The following is a 19839-nucleotide window of genomic DNA, read 5'->3' on the forward strand; positions in this document are numbered from 1 at the left end:
CTGCGAATAGTATTTTATTCATCAATAATGTTTTATTGTTCTCTGATTTTTTATTTATTCTTTTTTTAATATGGAAGATAACTGCTTTTAGCTTGGTTGTAAGCTGCGAGAACACCACTAATGATTAATCATAAAAGGACCAATAGTTGTTGTTTTTTTTTTTTTGCTATTGTGCCGATAGAGTCAGAGAGCATGGTTGCAGACGGTCTACCGCAGACACCCAACAGTGAGTATACTTTTGCACTTTCATCCACTAAACAAACTACGAGAACGCAAGCAAAACTGACGCGGTGCATCTTACATGGGACTTGACTTCAGTCGCACCCTCCATAGAAAACACTATCAATTATATAACCATGTGAGAGTTCCCGGTTTTCTGCATGGGACGACTGTGAGATGCACATGTAGAGAAACACAATGTACTTGACCTAATGCCACACAGACAGATGATTGTTGCGTTTTTAATAACTGTACAAAACTAGAAATCCCACTGCAATGGCTTTCAAGCACCTGCCTATATAACCCCTAGTTTATCACTTTTTAAGTTTCTAGATTGTGGTGCGGTGTCTTTAATATCATAGGTATTCTTTCTTAACTTTTTAAGAGACTGTTTTTTTATTGTTGTATTGGCGTTTTCTTTTTTGATACTACCGATGCATCCTCAGACATAGCACAACTCATTCATTTATAAATATGTTCGTACAATTACTGCAAATTATTATTTCATTTTTCCCAACTCAGCATATTTTAGTAGCTGCTGGTTCGACCTGCACAATATCCAAAGATCATTTTAGACCCGTTGTAGGTTAAATACTATTTTCCTACCAATTTATCTTGGAACCCTTTTGCATGATGCCTTTTGATGCTACTTTGTAATATCACAATCTTTTTCATAGGAATCATGCATTTGTGGGATGAGCAGCAGAGATGAATATGTAGATTGAAACCCTTGAAAGCCAAAATCTACTATAGATAAACAGCTTATTCTGCTTTTGAATAAAATAAAGAACGACATCAAAATGCTCTTAATTTCTGTGCTGTCTTTATGCTTAATGGATGTTTATTCTCATGAACAATCTACGTATATCTCGGTCACATTCAGTGTTTTCAAACAGCTATAATTTGCATGATATATTAGGCTACTGAAGCTTTCATCCACAAATATATAAATAAAATAAAAAATAAAAAAAGCTGCAAGCGTATTTGAGCCAATTAGTAAAAGTCATAAAATAATAATTATATTGTGACATGATGTATTTGTACTCAAAGTTATTTTGACTTTTAAAGGTCAAAAGGTCTGACTTGAACTGGAGTATAACAAACCCCCTTTTATAGTCGCACCGGACCCTCATGATCAATTTTGTAATTTACCCGAGACATTTTTTGTCTACAGAAATAAAATAAATTCTGCCCCGCAGTTGCTGCGCTTTCACACTTTGAATGACACTTTATATCAGCCGCCAGGATCCATATTTATCAGGCCTCTTCACATCATCATGGTGAAAGTTTGATTAGGACTAAAAATACTCGTACCTCAGAGTAGTACTTGAGGGTTATTTATAAATCTTCCTACACACACTCTCAGCAGTCATTACGTGAATGTGCACATCCCTTTAAGGTAGCAGTATCATTGTGGCAGAGAGAAAAGAAACAACAGTCAACTTAATGCAGCAATTTTGGTTTTTTGTTTTTTCTAAGCTTCATGTGGGTACATACTGTAACCAAAAGGTCTGTGACAGTGTTAATAAGTAGGCCAGTAAGGCTGCTTAGCAGAAAGAAAGAAAGAAAATAACTGCCATAAGATTAAACTCTTAAGAGGATGCTATGATGCCGCCTGTTTAGACATGACAATGACTGACATATCACTTTATAAGTTCATTTTTAAACTTAACTTGGTCATCTGAGGAGTCCCAAGAAAGCCCTTGGGGACATAAACTGATGGCTTGAGACAAATAAGTCTTATAGATAAGTAATGATTGCCGTGGGAAGGAAATGAGATTCACCTATTAGTGAAGAAAAGCCTCATGTTTAAAGCTGCACAGTGAAGTTATGCCATTATTGTAACCTTGACTTTATGTCCGCTTAAACACTGTGTTCATAACCACTTACTGAGCGCCATTGCAGGCCAGTGTTTTAAAAACGGAGGAAAATGAAACCAGGCCAGCTGATAATAAGCCTACATTTTCCACTCAGTATGGCTTAAAATGTCCCTGCATTAGAACTGATGTAAGTATAAGTGAATTTCAAATGGCAGGGGACGACACAGCCCGGAGTGTTGCAGGGACGCTCCCGGTTTGACGATGGTGTTTTTAGAAATGTGATTGTGTGGTCCGGTGCTTTACTTAAGAAACTGATGAAATAATAAAACGTCACCCAGGAAATCTACTTCTGACATTTAAATAATCCGATGGCAGAACATTCCCCTCCCCGAGATCATTACGCCCGCAAAGCTGCAAGAGGATTTTCTCTTAAAAGTTGTCACAATGGCAACTTTTCTGTCTTTCTTTGTGCCTCTGATAGCGAACAACAGAGAAGCTTTTTGTTCACTTCATGGGCCACTTATAGGCTAATCTAAAAGATTGAAACTTAGAATGAATGTCGACCTCCAATTCTTCCGTAGTTATCGTGCCAAGAAGTTCTAGTATATCCTGAAATTGTTCACATTGAATGTTTTTTTTTTTTTACAAAACATAACAAACAATCTGGGATTTCTCTATGAAAACTGCCATCTGAACTCCTCTTTGCTGCAATCTTTCTCTTCAATGTGACAAAAGCCTGTCGCTCCTCACAACAAAAGCTTATGAGCCTACTAATATGCACACTTATAATCTGATCAATACCTGATTTCTGGAGTTGTCGGATTATTGAAGTGATCAGGTAAACATCAGGGATTGGATTAGCCCGGGTACATCTCTCCAACATACTCTTGGTTCATGCATACCCGTTCATTTTAGTTTGTAGGTTTCTCATCTGAGCAAGTGCAAACACGACAACAAACGTGATGTTCAGGAGAGGAAAGTCTACGAAGAGCCGTTCCTGGAGTGGACAGCAGATAAGATTAGACGAGACTGGATGTTTGGAAAATAACAGGAAGTTTGAGTCTTAATTCACTCGGTACATATGAAGGAAATGACCTGAAATAAGTAAACTAGAGATTTTTTTTCAAACTTACCAGTTGTTAGATTTTCTTGTAAATGGGCTCATTGGTCATTTTACACTTTTCAAGGTAATCCCGCCGGCTGGTTTTTCTACTTTTGACACTCTCTTCTACAAAAAGTATTTTCTTAAAGAATGACTGCCTCCGTGGATTTTATTTGTCCAGCTTATGTTATTGTGTATTGTCAGTGAGTCCTATTGTGGCGCTATTCAACTTAATAATTAATGCGTGTGTTCAGTGGCTTAAAAGCAGATTGGAGTCGCTCTGTGCCCGATGAAGGAATAGAGTCGCATTGTTACGGGGGACATTTTTTAATCTATCTTGGAAAATGGAAATCTTTTCAACTCAATAATCAGTGACATTTCTGCTGGCCTCCTGGAAACGTGACGAATCCTCATATAGGTTTTCACACATTTCACAGAATTTTTTGGCGTGAAAAACTTTTAGCCCTTCTATTGTAATTTTGTCACATTTAGAACCACTGCAGCCTGAAACATGAATATGCAGCATGTGCTGTGGCATTTGAATGTCAAATATTTTACACATATTATCAGATGAAAATGTTATTAAAATGTCGGTTCATAAATTTGTTCGGCTGGCATCGAAACAATTCTGGACGGGTTGCCTGAGATATTTCATAGGCGTTCCATAAAAAAGCAATGATGGTAAAATATTGTTGAATATAACATGAGAATGTTTAAATTTAGATAAAGAAATACCTAATAGAGGCTGAGAGTTGTAACGTTGTACTTATTTCCCTGGAAACACTTAATACACTTAACATAAAATGAAGAAAAACATCTAGTCTGAGGTGGGGCTTGTTTCCATAATGGCTGTTAACTCTTTTCCATTAGGTTTGTGCGTGCAGCTGTGTAATCCACAAAAGTCATACGGTACAGTTCAACCTGCAACGATCTCTTTCCTCTCGACGGGTCCTCACCTGTGCTCGAAGCAATTATGTTATGGGAACCTTAATTACACTGACAATCATCAGGAATTCGCAAATTTGCGGGAAATAATTTTTAATTGTGTTAATTGGTGAGAAGGAAAAAAAAAATCTAGAATGTGCACTGTATTGCTGCCCTGAGGTGTTTCAAATGCAATTACAGTCAGACAGCCTAATAATAGCTTTTATGGCTGTTTTCCCTTGTTAGTCGAGCAGACATTTTAGGAATCCTTCCGGTGCAAATTGAAAGAAATTGTGTTAAATCACCCATGTCAGTCGTTCCGTGTCACGTTTATTCATTTGATTTGCGTACGGAATATAGATTAGAGATACTGAACAACGTGAATGCGCCGTCAACCTGATGATTTCTGCGTGTGTTTTCTAGATTATGTCGTTTTCCCCTGTCAAATATTTGGCGCAGTAGTTTTGTCTTTTGACAATTGACAGAGTCCCCCGAGAGAACAGAGAGGACAGAATTTAGAAGTCGCCACTGTGCCGCTAAACGGTCAAACCATTTGTCACATGGGTGTGTGGCGAGAGGCATTTTTTTTGCTGGGTCAACATCAGTCACGCATGACGTTATAGAGAGAGAGAGAGAGAGAGAGAGAGAGAGAGAGAGTGCGCGAGAGAGAGAGAGAGAAGACCAAAGCTGAAACCAACTGGGGAAATGTGGTTAGGAACTGATTTAGTCTTGCAGCAACTCTGTGCCATGCTGTTCATGCAACAGATTGCCTTCGCACAGGATCCAACCGCGGTGTGCCAAGAGGCACTTCAGATGTTCCTGCTTGTCAACAACCACCTGGCTGCACAATGCCTCCCCCTGCAACAAAATTAACAAGAGCAGAACAAGTAATCTGCATCCCTTATGTCCTTTCTCTCTGTTAGCCCTTTAATGACTTGGCATGAAGTGTCTGTCCAAACCAGTCCATTTTTAAACAGATAAATGAGAAGTAATATTAGTGTACTTAATAAGGAACAGATAGAATAAGCTATTTACATGGTTTTAAGTCTTTGTTTTGCTTATGTATTCCAGCAAGGCTTAGTTTGAAGCATGTTGTGTGCACACTGCAAATATAAGATAGAAACACTAGATTTGAGAGTGAAATTACTTAATTGAGCAAGTAAATTTTACTTGATAAGAAATCTTGAAATAAGATTTTTAAGAGCATACTGTAAAATTAAGCAGGGAAAATAATAGCTTTTAAAACAAGCCAAATTATCTAGCGTGTCTAAAAATAACATTTTAAATCTTAGTAAGTGCCAAATACTTTGCTGTGTATTCTCATGCATTTCAAATGTTCCACGGTTCAGTTCAGCTTTTAATTTTCAAAAATGTTTTGAAAACTTCCGGGGGGGTCTGGATTTCATTTTTGTGTTTTCTCACAAACAAAAAGCTTTGTTCGAATGATCAACTTCTTATGAATACAAAAAGTAAACATCTCTTGATGCGATGTGAAAATGAAAAAGAGTGATGTTTTTGATCCACCAGGAACCACATACACAAAAAAAAAAAAAAAACACGTGGCTCTATTTAAAATGTTTCATCACCACTGACCTCTGTTTGGGATTTATATTAATTCCTCTGTAAGTAAAAACAATACAAATGGTGTTCAGGTTCTACCGTCATTTAAAAAAAAAAAAAAAAAAAAAATGTATACAGAAAATAAGACTTCTTTCTACTAATCAACCCACGAATCAGTCAGGACGATTTGTGAAGTACATCTCAGCTCTAACTAATACTAACATTAACAATTAATACCCTGACTGGCCAACTGTGCCTCTACTAACAGCAGAAACTTTGGATTTACTTGATGCGGTGGTTCAGATTTCAGGAACATTTTTTTGTATGAAAATAAAGCCGAGCTCTTATATCTGTTCTCACAAAATTATATCCACATGTCAGAATTAAATGCAACCATAAAGCTTGTCTTCGGTTTCACGGTGGAAGCTGTAGTACCTGAAGAATCCACACACAGGGAGACCAGATAAAACTCCGTATCCGGTTTCATCTTTTTGTGGTGGAGAAGTAAACCACGTCCGTACCTTGATTTTCTTTCCTGGACTTGCTCCTGTGGGTGTATCTGCCTTGTTTGTTGCAAGTCAGAGTGTTTACATATTGTTTTGATTGTAGGTCAATAAAAAGAAATTCTTTTAAAATACTTGGAAGAGTTTTTAGTCAGGTGTCAGTTTGTCCAAAGAATGAATTTGTTCTTCATCTCAGATGAACACCTCAGGATCTTTAAAAAAGATAAAAAAAAATCTTATTCCGCGTACATTAAAACCTATTTGTATATTCAGTTAATCCTTTTTGGACGCAGAAAGTCTGAAAGCGGTCTGCTCTTTTTATGGCACTATGCAACACTTTTCTGAAAATTAGGTGTGAAAAGCCACTGGAACACCTTGGGGTTTAAGGTGTTGAACTGCTTTTCGCAACTTATAAAACTGATGTGTGCAGGAATTCTGCAGCTTACAGCGTATGCACTTATCTGCAATGTCCAAGGACCCGTTTAAGTCTCTCCTCGCTCTGAGTGGTAAACTCTGCATTCTTAATTTGTATACCTTGATGAAAAAAAAAAAAAACAGTGGAAAAAAACAAGATATCTGCTGTTTGTGAGTGACAATGGATGTTGCTTCTCTCATCCGCAGGTAGCTTCCGTTACTCCTGTGACATCTGTGGCAAGAAGTATAAATACTACAGCTGCTTCCAGGAGCACCGTGACCTGCATGCAGTTGATGGTAACCAAAAGTTTTTGCAGTTTGCATAACAATTAATTTCTTTTTTCTTTTTTTTCTTTTTTTTTCTTCCCCCTCCTTTGAAAACTCCAGGACCTGAGCTTGAAAGCATGTCCGTGAACCTTCCTATTTCACACTGCCCTTTCACGGCAGAAGTTGTACTTCCTGCAGCAGCAGCAAAATTTGAGTAAAATGGTAAAAGAGGAGTAGGTCAGAAATTTAAGTGGGCGCTGCTGTTTCACTAAAGGGCTTTTAAAATACTCGAGGAGTGGCCAGCGTCTAATCATAGTCTGTTTTCGGTGACGTGCGTTTAAGACGGGCAAATACACTGAATGTTTACTCCGCCAGTCAACAAAATTCAGGGGCGCGATCATTTCCTTTTCAATTCTCTTCTTTACTTTCTTATTTCAGGGTTTTATAACACTGTAAAACCACCCCGACACGGGAGAATGAGCAGCACTTAGCTCCTCGGCTACCACGCCAACAATGTGCATAACAATCATTGCATTCGGGGAACATTAGCGACTTTATACAGCCAGTAGGCCATCGTAAGTTGGAAGAATCAACTCTAAAGATATTTTCTAATTTAATATCTCTCTTTCTTCTCTCTCAGATCCATATGAGCAGGTTGTGTTGCCTGTGGATGGCCTTAAGGAGGAGGAACCAGTTGAACCCTATCAGAAAATTGGACCAAGTAAGACTGTTTGATGTACTTTGCTTCGAGTAGGGGTGTAACGGCACACAGAATCTATGACTCTATAATTAATGGCGTTTAAACATAAAGGACTACAACATATATTCCTTATTAACTCTATTTTTAAAAGTTAAGTCAATTAAGATGCCGTTAATAGAAAGATTGTGACCTGTTTGCCTTTGAGTTCATAATAAACAAAATATCCTGTCTGCAAAGGACAGTTTATCTATAAATAACTTTCCAGCAACTTAACTATTTTCAAGTGTTTTTGGTGACACTTGAGGTCACAGTCGTCATATTCATGAAAACCTTTTCTTTGGTGGCCTCATGCTGCTTCTGGTCATGCAGACACACACTGTGTCTGGCAAGTCTGCAACTACGATGACATAAATAGACGTTTGATTGTCATTGTTAGTTCACATTGTGTACTGAACTGAAGAATTTTCTATTTCCAGCTTAAGTTTCCAGCTGTTTACCAAACACTTCCATGTGATGTGCCGTTACACCTCTCGCTTAAATCTCCCAATTTCTCTGTACAACTGAATCGAACTCATACACTGTGAGAGAGTAATATTTCTGTGAAATTTAATACAGTATCTTCAAATTATAGTGGCTTTTAGTGTTTCCTCATTAGGAAAGGACTGGTTTGAGTTTGATTTTATGTGGATTTTTTTATTTTTTACAGGTGCATCTCAGAAATTTACATTGATTATTGTTTTAATTTTATTATTATTGCTGCAGTCATAATATATAAATAAAACTTTTAAGCTTTTTTTTTTTTTTTTTTTTTTTCTTTGAGTTGCTTAATTTATGGCCTCTGGTTTAAAAAGTAGGTCCAAAGTAATAATAATTTCACAAAGAATACAAAAACGATACAATAGATAAAGAAATAATTCAAAAAAATTCCCAGATGTTATTTAATTAGGGGAAAATGGACTTTTCTTTTGGATTATAATTTTTGAGATGTGCCTGTAGTTTGTAGTTGATTTGTTTGATTTTATTTTTAATAAAAAGAATACAAAAAAAAAAAAAAACAATATCAAAAAAAAAAGTGTGAATTGGGCATTGACACAGTGACAGGCTGATTTCACTGGGGTCAAGTTCAATTTGTTGAACACAGCTTGTGATGAAAGGGTTTACGTTGGCTAAATAACACTTAAGATATAAGCTAACTCCACATTGGAAAGGTTTCAGAACGTGAGTCCAAAAGTCCTCTTTCGCAGGGGAAAAAGCACTCGCCCTCCTCTGCAGAGACCGCGGGTTCAACCAACGGCAGCGCATGTCCCTTCAAACACAATTGGCAGTGTTCGCAGGTGGGAAGCCTGCACTTGTCACTGCACTAATGACTCCTACTGATTTGGGGATAGTGTGAACCTCCAGGCACTATGCAAGGACACCCCTGTTTTCTGTGTTCTCTCGTCTTGAGTTACTGCTAAACTTATGGGACTTTTTAAGTTTGAAACGAAAAGAAAAGTCACGAAAAGAATCACCAGCCTTCCTCTTCTTCCCGCCACTCTTATTTGGACCTCCTGATTTCCTCCTCTTCCTATACTGTAATGATTAACAAAACAAGTCTGTTCTCCTTTTAACTGAAGACAACTTATCCAACAAGTTTGAGTCTAACCGACACGATGCTTGTTTTTATTCAGCGGCATCATTTATTTGGGTAAGAACAAAGGGATGTTTGTGTTTTGTTGTCTCCAGAAACGGGGAGCTATGTTTGTGAATTCTGTGGGAAGCAGTATAAGTATTTCAACCCGTACCAGGAGCACGTCGCTCTGCACACACCAATAGGTGAGTTTACACACTTACTCATTATGCAGTCATGTTTTAGTCACGTCACAGTTTATATATGGTTCGTTTTTTTGTCTTTAAATTCTTTTGTTGTTTGCTCTTGAATCTGAGAATCTCTTCTTGATGCAGGTTCATTTGAAATGAAGACATCACGGGTACAGGAATGCGGTAGTATGGATATGAGTAAATTTGGCCACAGCCAAAGTGGCAAGATGAAAAGTAAGTATACAGTTTTTTTTGTGGTTTTTTTTCCTCTCTTTTACATTTTCGTTGCGACTCTGCAAAATGTGCAACTCAGATACTCCTGGAAACAAACAGTTGGAGGTAATGAAAAAGCTGCACGGGGATCACGAGTCACTGCACACAGACACGTTATAGTGTAAAAAAAAAAAAAAAAGTATAAGAACTGAAGGTGACAGGCCCTGGTCTCTGAAGCTGAAAAGTACAAAAAAGTCATAAACACCCCAGAAAAATATGACAACTTTGCAGTAAAAAAAAAAAGAAAAAAAAGAAGAAGGAATAGTATTAGAATATAACCTTAAAATTTAAAAGCCGAGCTAAAACAGTGTAGTTACTCAACCTTGCATGTCAAGATTTATATATAAATCACCCGATTTAAAAAAAACAAAAAAAACAAACAAACACTTGAAAGCTGTGTGTAAAGTAAACACACACCCACCCGCTCCGTGTGCTAGAATCTTTCATTTGGACGATAGTGTTAAAACAACATATATAATGTTACGTTTGATAAAGAGAAGAAAAAGAGTCCCCCTTCGTATTACAAATATTAGTGAAGGAGAGAGTCGGCTCTCGACGTTCCATTGTGTGAGAAGTCTGTAGACACAAGGCCCAACAACGAGGCCTGTAGGTACTCCCAGGCAGTATGTGAATAAACACAGACGGGTATGAGAAAGGAACAAACCATTAACAGGGTTGTCTTGAGTTTGATCCACGTCAGCTCCAGTACACAGCTCGCGCTTAGAGGACTGCCATTGGCATGTCGGTGCCAGATACCACAGGACATCTTGAGCTCCTCTGCAGGCCACGGCCTGTCGCGTTCACAGCCTTTAGGTGATATTCCATGCTTCAGCAATTTAGTAAACAGTGCTTTGCAATTGTTTGAGTGAGAAATTACACTGTCTCGGGGAATCAGTGTGGTCAGAATTAAAGACATTAATAGAAACAAAAAGGGTGGATGGAAATTTTTTAGAAACAAAGCGTCCTCTGCTGCAAAAGTGTGACCAATTAGATTCCAATGGTTGAAGTATGTATCATAGTAACACACTCCTGCAGTAAAGGGGGTGAAATGTATACAGTGGCTGATTTCTTACTTTTTTACATGTTTTCCACACTTACATGTTTCAGATCATCAAACAAAATTTAAACAGTCAAAGAAAACACAAGTAAACACAAAATTAAAGGTTTTATTAATGAGGAAGAAAAAAAACCCAAAGCTACATGTGTGAAAACGTGTTTCAACCTAATAACTGGTTGGGCCACCCTCAGCAGGAACTACTGCAATCAAGCGTTTGCCATAACTTGCAATGAGTCTTTTACAACGCTGTGGAGGAATTTCGGCCCACTCATCTTTGCAGAATTGTTGTAATTCAGCCACATTGGTATGGAAGCAAAAATGGCTCAAAAAATCTATTTGAAATGTATTAACAGAAATGCTTTTTCATTTTCAGATTAAATGGCATTTTTTGACTCGTGAATAGAAAATTTAATAAGCAATCGTCCAAACTGCATTTTCAAGGCTGCTTATTCTGTGACTTGATTAAAATGAAAACGAAAATGACGATTAGGATTTAATTTTCAAAAGACACTCCAGCAAATAGTGACCAAAAATCATTTTGAAATGTCAAATTTGAAAATTAAAATGCACTTGCAAAAAATGCTTTTTTCATTTCAAGGATATAGCTGCATTATCTGACTTAATTCATAAATTAAATTAATGATAGTTCATTCAATCTGCTTTTTCATTTTCTTTATTCAGGTTTCACATTTTATGGCAGAACTCAAAAGAAAACATAAAGAGGGGATTGCTTTTTTTGTTTTCATGTCCGCCCGGCAAAAAAAGGATTGAGTTCTTTTTAATTCTCAGATTTGACGTTCAAAATGAATTTAGGTTTGGTTGGCGTTTCTGTTGTTTGAGCCATATTCGCTTCCGTACGTTGGAGGGTTTTCCCAGCATGAATCGCCTTTTTAAGGTCATGCCGCAGCTTCTCAATAGGATGGAGGTCAGGACTTTTGACTCGGCCGCTCCAAAGTCTTCGTTTTGTTTTTCTTCAGCCAGTCAGAGGTGGACTTGCTGGTGTGTTTTGGATCATTGTCCTGCTGTAGAACCCAAGTTCGCTTCAGCTTGAGGTCACAAACAGATGGCCGGACGTTCTCCTTCAGGATATTTTGGTAGACAGCGGAATTCATGCTTCCATTCATCACGCTGCCACCACCCATATTTTACATTTGGTATGATGTTCTTTTTCTGAAATGCGCCGTTACTTTTACGCCAGATGTAATGGGACACACATTTGTCTCGTCAGTCCACAGAATATGTTCCCCAAAAAGTCTTGGGGATCATCAAGATGTTTTCTGGCAAAAACGAAACGAGCCTTAATGTTCTATTTGCTAATTTGTTCCCGACTTTCTTTTCATCTCGGCATAATGTCTGTAGCTTTTTAGGATCTTTTGGTCGACTTCACTTTGTCAGGTACGTCCTATTTAAGGGATTTCTAGATTGAGAACAGGTGTGCAGAAATCAGGCCTGGGCGTGGCGACAGGACTTGAACTCGGGTGTGATCAACCACAGTTTTGTTTTAGCAGGAGCTGGAGGGCAAACAAACACTTTTTCCACACCGGGCCGCGGAGCTTTTGGACTTTTATCGTCCTCATTAATAAAACCCTTCATTTAAAAACTGCATTTTCTGTTTACTTGCGTTATCTTTGACGAATGTTTAAATTTGTTGGATGATCTGAAACATCTAAGTGTGGAAAACATGCAAAGTAAGAAATCAGGAAGGGGGCAAACACTTTTTCACACCACCGTACAAGCCCACCTCGCAGAAACTTCAGGATGTCTCCTTGAGCCTGTGTAAGGACAACCTTACAAGGTTTTGACGTCAAAGTTTAAGTGAGCTGCTGGACTATATATAACGTCACTGGAAATTGTTAACCTGTGGGAAATGGTTAAATTCACTATTTAAACAACAGTTAAGTACAGTTTTGTCTAAAAGTTTTAAACAACCGTGGCAAAATGTTGCAATGTCAGAACGAGTGCTTGGCGTCACTGTCCTTTGCAACCCAGCAATTCTTGTCGGTAAACTTGCAAACAGTTTATGAAAGGAACTCCGTAAACTTGTCTGAAGCAGCTTTCGAAACTTGACTACTGCACTCCGGATGTAGGCTGGTTCAAATCTCCATCTCTTCATATAAACAGACTCCATGATGTTCACATTATGGAGATGTCGGAACTATGACCACTCCTAATTTGTCTTCATATCCTTTTGTACTTAATGACATTAGCTGCATGTTTAAGGTTAATGTATCCTGCAGAGTCAGTCTGGAGCTAATCAGATGTTTTCTTGTTGGTATTGCATGATGAAATAGCAGCCATTGTTTCAGCCACGCCGAAAGGCATCTATAGACTGTCATTTAGAGCGCACTCTGTCACCTGGGGCATATAAACTTAGATACAACACAAGGTCGACTTCCACTGAACTGCAGGTGGTCTCCACCTGCGTGTCTATACGCAGACACCGACTTCGTAACGTCACCATGCTGCAGTCGATTTCCTGAGATCCTGTTTGAAGTTTGATATGTTTTGTGGTCAATTTAGAATAATGGAGTGACTGACATCGCGAACAAACATCAGTTCTAAACTCGAGATTCATCAAAGATTGCAGGAAGTGACACAGGACACAATAGAGCTTATAACAAATAAAAGTACTTCAGCACTTCAGGACTTCAGCAGTGTAAGGAGTCGGCCGTCATGGACAAATTATTGCGGACTGTCTTTTGTCCGTGAGCCCGTCTCATTTCAATACACAACAACTGAGATTTACAGTCACAATGACTGACAGAGTCACAATTGCTGATCTTTTTTTCTGAGACCACCAAAATTAGTCTGGAACCAGCATAAAACTTACATAGTCCTGCAGGTGGACCATTCGTGCTGCCAAAAATGGTCGTTTTATAGCTTTTTTTTGTATTCAAGCAAAATACTCATGACCAATAAACACAAGGGAAACGCTGTCCTTCGTTTAAAAGGAAACTAAATGCACGTACAACAACATACATTTTCGATCGACACTGCAGGTAGATTTTCTGGGCTTCCATGAAACATTGATTTTACTTCTAACTGGTTGTGCGCTTTGTGGTTCATGACCCCCTCCCCATTTCTCAGCAAAGAAGCACTCTGCCATAAAGAACTATTTAAAGCATGGCGCACACTCGCATCTTAAAAGTGGGTCAAAAAGATGGAATGAAGAGGAGGAATTAAATCCGTATTTAAATGTAATACGAACATTTGGATCTTTTTTGGGGGGCTGTTAACATGATTGATTTGCATGCTGCAAAACTGAAATTAAGTTTAAATAGCACTTCAGTAACTTTGCTTCATCTTCAGCTGTTATGAGGATTTATATTGGAGGGTGTTATCCACGCGCCCTAGTACGGGCATGTCACTCATTGTTTCCCTTTGTGATTTTACTTACAGACAGCCCATACAGGCGGAAACTGGAAAGTGCGATTCAGTCTAGTCTGGTCGACACCAACAGTTCGCAGAACTCGAGTGGTGAGTCACTCGCTATGCGGATGCATGTGTATTTGAGTGGAAATGTATTATTTCTGCTCACAAACGGTGGAAAGTATTTTCTGTCCTGCCATAAAGCAGGTGCATGTGCATGTCAGTATAGATAGAAACAGTGTTTCTGCAGAAGCTCTTTTGCTATTTATACCGGCCATGACAATTGAGAAAGAAAGAGAGGGGGGGGGGCAGTGGATGTTTGGAGGTTTGTGTGATCTACCTTGTGTCAACCGTGACTTTAAAAAACTCAATTCCAAGAGCTCTATTATTGTTGTTATTATTATTTTTATTAATATACTCCACATTCACATGAAAATGGAGCCCTTGTTGAATATCACGTTGGTACACCTCTGACTTTGATAACAGCTGCTGTACATCAGCGCCGTGATATTTAAAGGCATTGGTAGTTAGCAGCTCTGCAAACACATTTATTTTCACCCTTTTAAGCCTCATTAATGGTCTATATTGGATACACAGAGACATCTGTTCGTACTCTGCCTTTGTTACGTCCATATTTCTCCAGGAAGCTCATAGAAAAGTTGCACTACCACTCGGACTCGTGGGGGCGGTGTTGAGATGAGAAGTGGATAGCAGAAGTGGTGGAAGTTTACAAAGAGAGGCCGTGTGAGGCTTCATAGACCCCCCACTGTGCATCCTTCTCAACACCAATCATACTGCTAACTCCTCTGCCATTGCCATGTTCGTTGTCCTTGACTTTCTTCTTTTTTTTCTTTCAAAAAAAAAAGAAAGGCACTCTTTTTCTTCTTTGTATGTTAATCATGAGCGGCGCCCTCTGGTGGATTAATTGCCAAAACACTCGGTCCAGCACAAAGGACCCAGTGACTGTTGCACCGTTTGATCTGTTTGTGTGCATACATTCAGCATTAATGACAAATGATTCCTGTCTTGTTGCCACTAACAAGATGTGTGTGCATACTTCCCATAACCATAACTCTGATTAATTACACAATACCTTAAAAAAATAGAGATATAGAGCTTTGTGTCCATACACTAGTTATCACAGTACCTCCTTTTATAGAACGATAATCCAAAGACAGACAAGAGTCACCTGTATGTCATACATTTGTAACATGAGCTTCTCAGTTATTGTCAAAAACAAACATTATTACTGAAGGACTGACAGACAGTATAAATTGAAATTCTCTTTGAAAAGGAGACAGTAATACATTTTTGTGTATTGCTCACTTTTGACATTTCTATAGACATAACAATCGTAATAAGTACAGATGTTGCGCACTGATATAAGGTTTTAACAACAAGATTTTCTACCAAAGTTACAAAAGCCTTGGTTTACTGCTGCATATATGCTGTGGTGAAAGCGGATGGGGCTCATTTGAAAAATCATGGAAAGAGATTTCAGAGTTATTGCATTTAGCGTCATGTGATTTGTCAAAAAGGTGAATTTGCTTCACACTATCCTCATTATGCAGATTAGAAAGCAGTTAACTTGTTAAAAAATCATCCTCATTGTTTTCACACGTTCATGCTGCCTGAAAACTGTAGACATGAGTGGCAGCGATCAGCGATCAGCGAAGCAGCAGCAATACTCAAACAGGCCTCGCGCTATTCGAGATGAATAGATTTTTTTATTTATTTTTTTTATGGTCTGCCTGTTTTTCTTGCTCTCAGTGAAATGTTTATCGTCATCTTCTGCCTTGTGTTCCTGTTGTGCTCTTTCACTGCATGTCAGGCTCGCACAAATCAATCCATGCATCAGCACCGTCTAATTATTCTGAACAAAGACGGGAAAGGAGTGTTGGAGAATGGCCCTCTGTGTCTGTACTCTTAAATCCTCCCCTGTCCTCTTGTCAACAGGAACGCCGAGCCCCCTGGTGGCCAGCACATTTGCTACAGCACAGAGTAAGTCCAACCCCGCCTTTCCGTCAGAGAAAGAAAGAGAGAGAGAAAAAAAAGCTTGCCTCCTCTTCATTTCACCCTCTTTTTTTTTCTGGTGCGCTTCATTTTTTATTTATTTTTTTTTTTTTTGATCTCCCATTATTTGGTGCAAACAGTTTCTTTATAATCCTCTGTGAGTTTATAGATTTTTGTACATGAAGCTTTATCATCTCCAGCGACGGTCTGAACAAGATGATGAGTTACAGTCGTGCAATGACAGAGAACTCGGCAATAACGGTTTCCTCTTGGTGGGACAGTTCAGTGGATAGGCTGCCACAGAATTTCAAATGTTTACATGTAGAGATGCCTCTAATTCGCTAGCTTTGCTTTTAATTTGAAGTGTACAGTGGGAACGCCACAGAAGAGATTTGAACCGGGGACATTATGATGGCATTGTTTCAGCAGTCCTTCAACTCTCTTGGTCTAGCTCCGGGGGGGGGAATAGTAACACGTTAAAAGCAATTTGCTGCAAAATTTAAAAAAAATAAAATGACACTATAGCTTTTAGAAATGCGGCAACAAATTCAATCACCTTCTGTGAAATCCTTATTAACAGCCACATCACGCTAAGACAGACGTTCAGAGCAGCTGCAGTTGGCAGATATCCCGTGCAGATCAGGATTGATGGTGTTTTTTAGGTGGATAGATGGACAGTATTTTTCATTTTCTGCCTTTGACAAAGAGTCAACACTCTTCTGGGCCTTGTGATTTTTAGAACCCTACACATGTGGTGCCTGTGGCATCCAGTTCCAGTTCTACAACAACCTGCTGGAGCACATGCAGTCCCATGCTGGTGAGTCCACGACTACGAATGCATGTTAAGCTCGACAGAGTGACCAACACAGACTGTGAATACACCCTCAGTGGCTGCAATGCATGTGAAAGTCTCAGTGGTTACGTAAAGTCCTTACTTGTTCATCAACGTGTCGGTGTTCAGGTTGTTGTTCACATATAGACAAACAGGCTGTTACAAGGGTTGTTGCAGATCTGGATCTGTGGCTGCTGGAAATAGTTTTGCTGCAAAGCATTAAATACATCATACATACAACCAAACTGGGATGCATTTTTACGTCTGATCAAATTTTTTTTTTTTAAAAAGACAGCGAGCCAAAACCTTCCTACTTCTGGATCTTCGTCTCTGTCCTTGCATGCAGTTAGAAACACGTATTCATGAAGGCCACAGTCTGAACTTGCAGGCAATCAAAGCAACATGTATTTACGTCGGTTAGAGTTTTTTGTGTTTGGTGTGACTGTTCCATTTTTACGTTTGGATTTATCGCTCGGAGACTGACCTCAGTAAATTAATTGAAATGCAAGATTTGTGGCTCACCTTAGGTGAGCAAACAATCCACTTAGAATTCTTTCTGGAAACCCTGCCCGCGAGTTTTCAAGGCACAGCTCGTTAAAACACTCTCAGAGAGGTCAAGTGAGGTTTTTATTTATTTTTTTTTTTTTTACTTTCTTTTTTTTTTTTTTTTTTTTTTGCTGGCTGTTATTTTTGTTTGAGTTTAAGTCATGACTTTATTCCTTATACTTTCCTTCACTGAGAACCCCACTTGCAGCGACCACCCGCTCCATTAACACCAACCACTGCCGGCACCTCCGCCTGACCCCCCCACCTCTCTGTTCTCAGCCGATAACGAGAACCACACCAAGGGGGACTCTCCCAAAGCCTCTTCAGCCTCGGGTCCTCAGGAGCAGCTGTGGAGAGGTTCCCCAGTTCAGGCCCATTCCTCAGTGAAACTACAAATCCAGCCTCAAAATATCTCCCAGAGAAATCATACTCTCAGCCGTAAGTACTGCAACTGTCGGCTGACCACATACAACTTGGATCATTTCAGCGGGCCACTGCGCCGGAGGCAATATATCTAACTTTCTGTCTCTGAAAGTGAAATGTTTGACATGTCCATGGTTTGAATAGAAATAATACGATAGCATCCAATCAATCAAGTTTGATTTGTTTAGTGCCTTTCAGACAGTTAATGTAGGCGCTTGGTTTCACTGTTGATGGAAAAATAAAATGTATCATCACACAAAAACCCATAATAATATTCAAACTTGTGCAGAGACAAATAAACACTTACAAATCTGAGTAAAACAAATCAATAAGACACGAGTAATGCATTTATTGAATGAGAAGAATTGCAGGTGTCACAGAAGGAAAAATCTGGGGGTTACGGTGATGTCCTTTCTCAGGATCATATTTGTTTTCTCTTACAAAGTTTTTGGAATATATCCTTATAAGAATAAATAAATACATTTAGTTATTTATTTTAAGTGGGCTACAAATACATTTTTGAGAAAAATCATCCATCATGCTGATTATACATTACATATTACATGATATATATATATATATATATATATATATATATATATATATACTCATATGATCTGACTAGTATGAAAAGACTTTTTAATTGCCTTAGGAGAACATTTTTTGATGTTAAACAGTAATAAAGCAAACAAAGAATAAAATGTTTAAAAAAAAATCCAAAAAATGAAGTGATTGAATAACGACGCCCTCGTATTTAAAAAAAACAAACTAAAAGACATCCTGTTTTTTTCTACCAACGAAATAAATAAAAAATATTGACGCAAACAATATGTTTCTGTTTCCCCTCTCTCTTCATCGTCCTAGCAGAGAACAATGGACTACCTGAGAAGGAGCGACAGCAGGTGGCTGAACGCCTATTACGGGTAATGTGTTCAGATCTGAGCATGCTTAATGTGCTCAACAGCAAGGACTTCCTCAAGTTGGCACAGACCCTGGTGGATACAGGTGCCCGTCATGGCGCCTACTCCACCCGCGATGCCCTTGGCAACATGAGTGCCTTGGCACTGCGCCAGCTGCCCCGCATGTACAACCAAGTGAAAGTCAAGGTCACGTGTGCTCTGGGATCCAACGCCTCGCTCGGCATCGCCGTCACCTGCCACGCTCAAACATCTGGCCCGGACGCCTGCTACGTCCTGACGGCCTACCAGGTGGAGGGGTCGAGACTGAAACGCTATGTGCTCGGCGTGCGGGAGGCGGAGCTGCGGGAAGGGCCCGAGCAGGTTCACCACTGGGTGCAGAATGTGCTGTCCGAGTTTGTCATGTCAGACATTCGCACCGTCTATGTCTCGGAGCCCCGGGTGTGGGCGGCGGGGTTCACGGGGTCGCCGCTGGGAAGCGGCGGCCGGGGGAGGATATGTCTGCGATGCGCCGGGTGTTCGCTCGGCGCCGTGGTCCAAGCTGTGCTGGGGAAGCGCAGCCTCCAGGCCCGAGGGCTTCACGAGTTAGCCGAGCTGCTCTCCACTTGCAGGGACATCGCCTCCTCCACCTCGCTGGCTCTGCGCGACGAGCAGTTCACCAACACATCCACAAGCACAACCGAAGAGGGCACGCAGAGCAGCCCTGCACAATGCCCCACGCCGCCGTGCTGGGATCGTATGGCCGAAGCTCTGCTGCAGGTCCACACCCACTTCGAACACATCTGTGAAGCTTACGGTCGCAGCAAGGCCACCGCACCAGTCCTCCAGGGTCTGAACAAGCATCTGCTCGGCACACTGGCGTGTTTGCTGGCCCCGCTGCGCCTGGCAGCTCTGGAGCTGAGCAGCCAGAGGAGGCCCACCTTGCAGCAGGTGCTGCCCGTCTACCTGCGCTTGGAGAAATTTTTCACTTCTAAAGCTGGAGAGGCTGGAACTGGCACAGCCAGCAAACTGTGCCACTATTTCCTAGAAGCCCTCAAAGAAAACTTCAAGGTACTAAACGTTTATGTAGAGCTGTACACTACTACTTTGTTGTAATGTCA

At 39.8% G+C, this 19839-nt stretch overlaps 1 protein-coding gene across 1 annotated transcript in view; it reads left to right on the forward strand.

Moving 5' to 3' along the window:
- znf618 (zinc finger protein 618) overlaps window positions 1-19839 on the forward strand; it is a 38731-nt gene that overhangs the window by 12802 nt on the left and 6090 nt on the right. Inside the window, exons 4-14 of the mRNA XM_080476707.1 lie at window positions 182-226; window positions 6750-6839; window positions 7450-7530; window positions 8754-8843; window positions 9235-9324; window positions 9454-9543; window positions 14039-14116; window positions 15965-16009; window positions 16761-16838; window positions 17679-17837; window positions 18690-19789. Of these exons, the coding sequence (XP_080332833.1) occupies window positions 182-226; window positions 6750-6839; window positions 7450-7530; window positions 8754-8843; window positions 9235-9324; window positions 9454-9543; window positions 14039-14116; window positions 15965-16009; window positions 16761-16838; window positions 17679-17837; window positions 18690-19789 (1946 nt within the window). The remainder of the gene's footprint in view (window positions 1-181; window positions 227-6749; window positions 6840-7449; window positions 7531-8753; window positions 8844-9234; window positions 9325-9453; window positions 9544-14038; window positions 14117-15964; window positions 16010-16760; window positions 16839-17678; window positions 17838-18689; window positions 19790-19839) is intronic.

Source organism: Lipophrys pholis, assembly GCF_963383615.2.
Source record: "Lipophrys pholis genome assembly, chromosome: 12".
NCBI classification, from domain to species: domain Eukaryota; kingdom Metazoa; phylum Chordata; class Actinopteri; order Blenniiformes; family Blenniidae; genus Lipophrys; species Lipophrys pholis.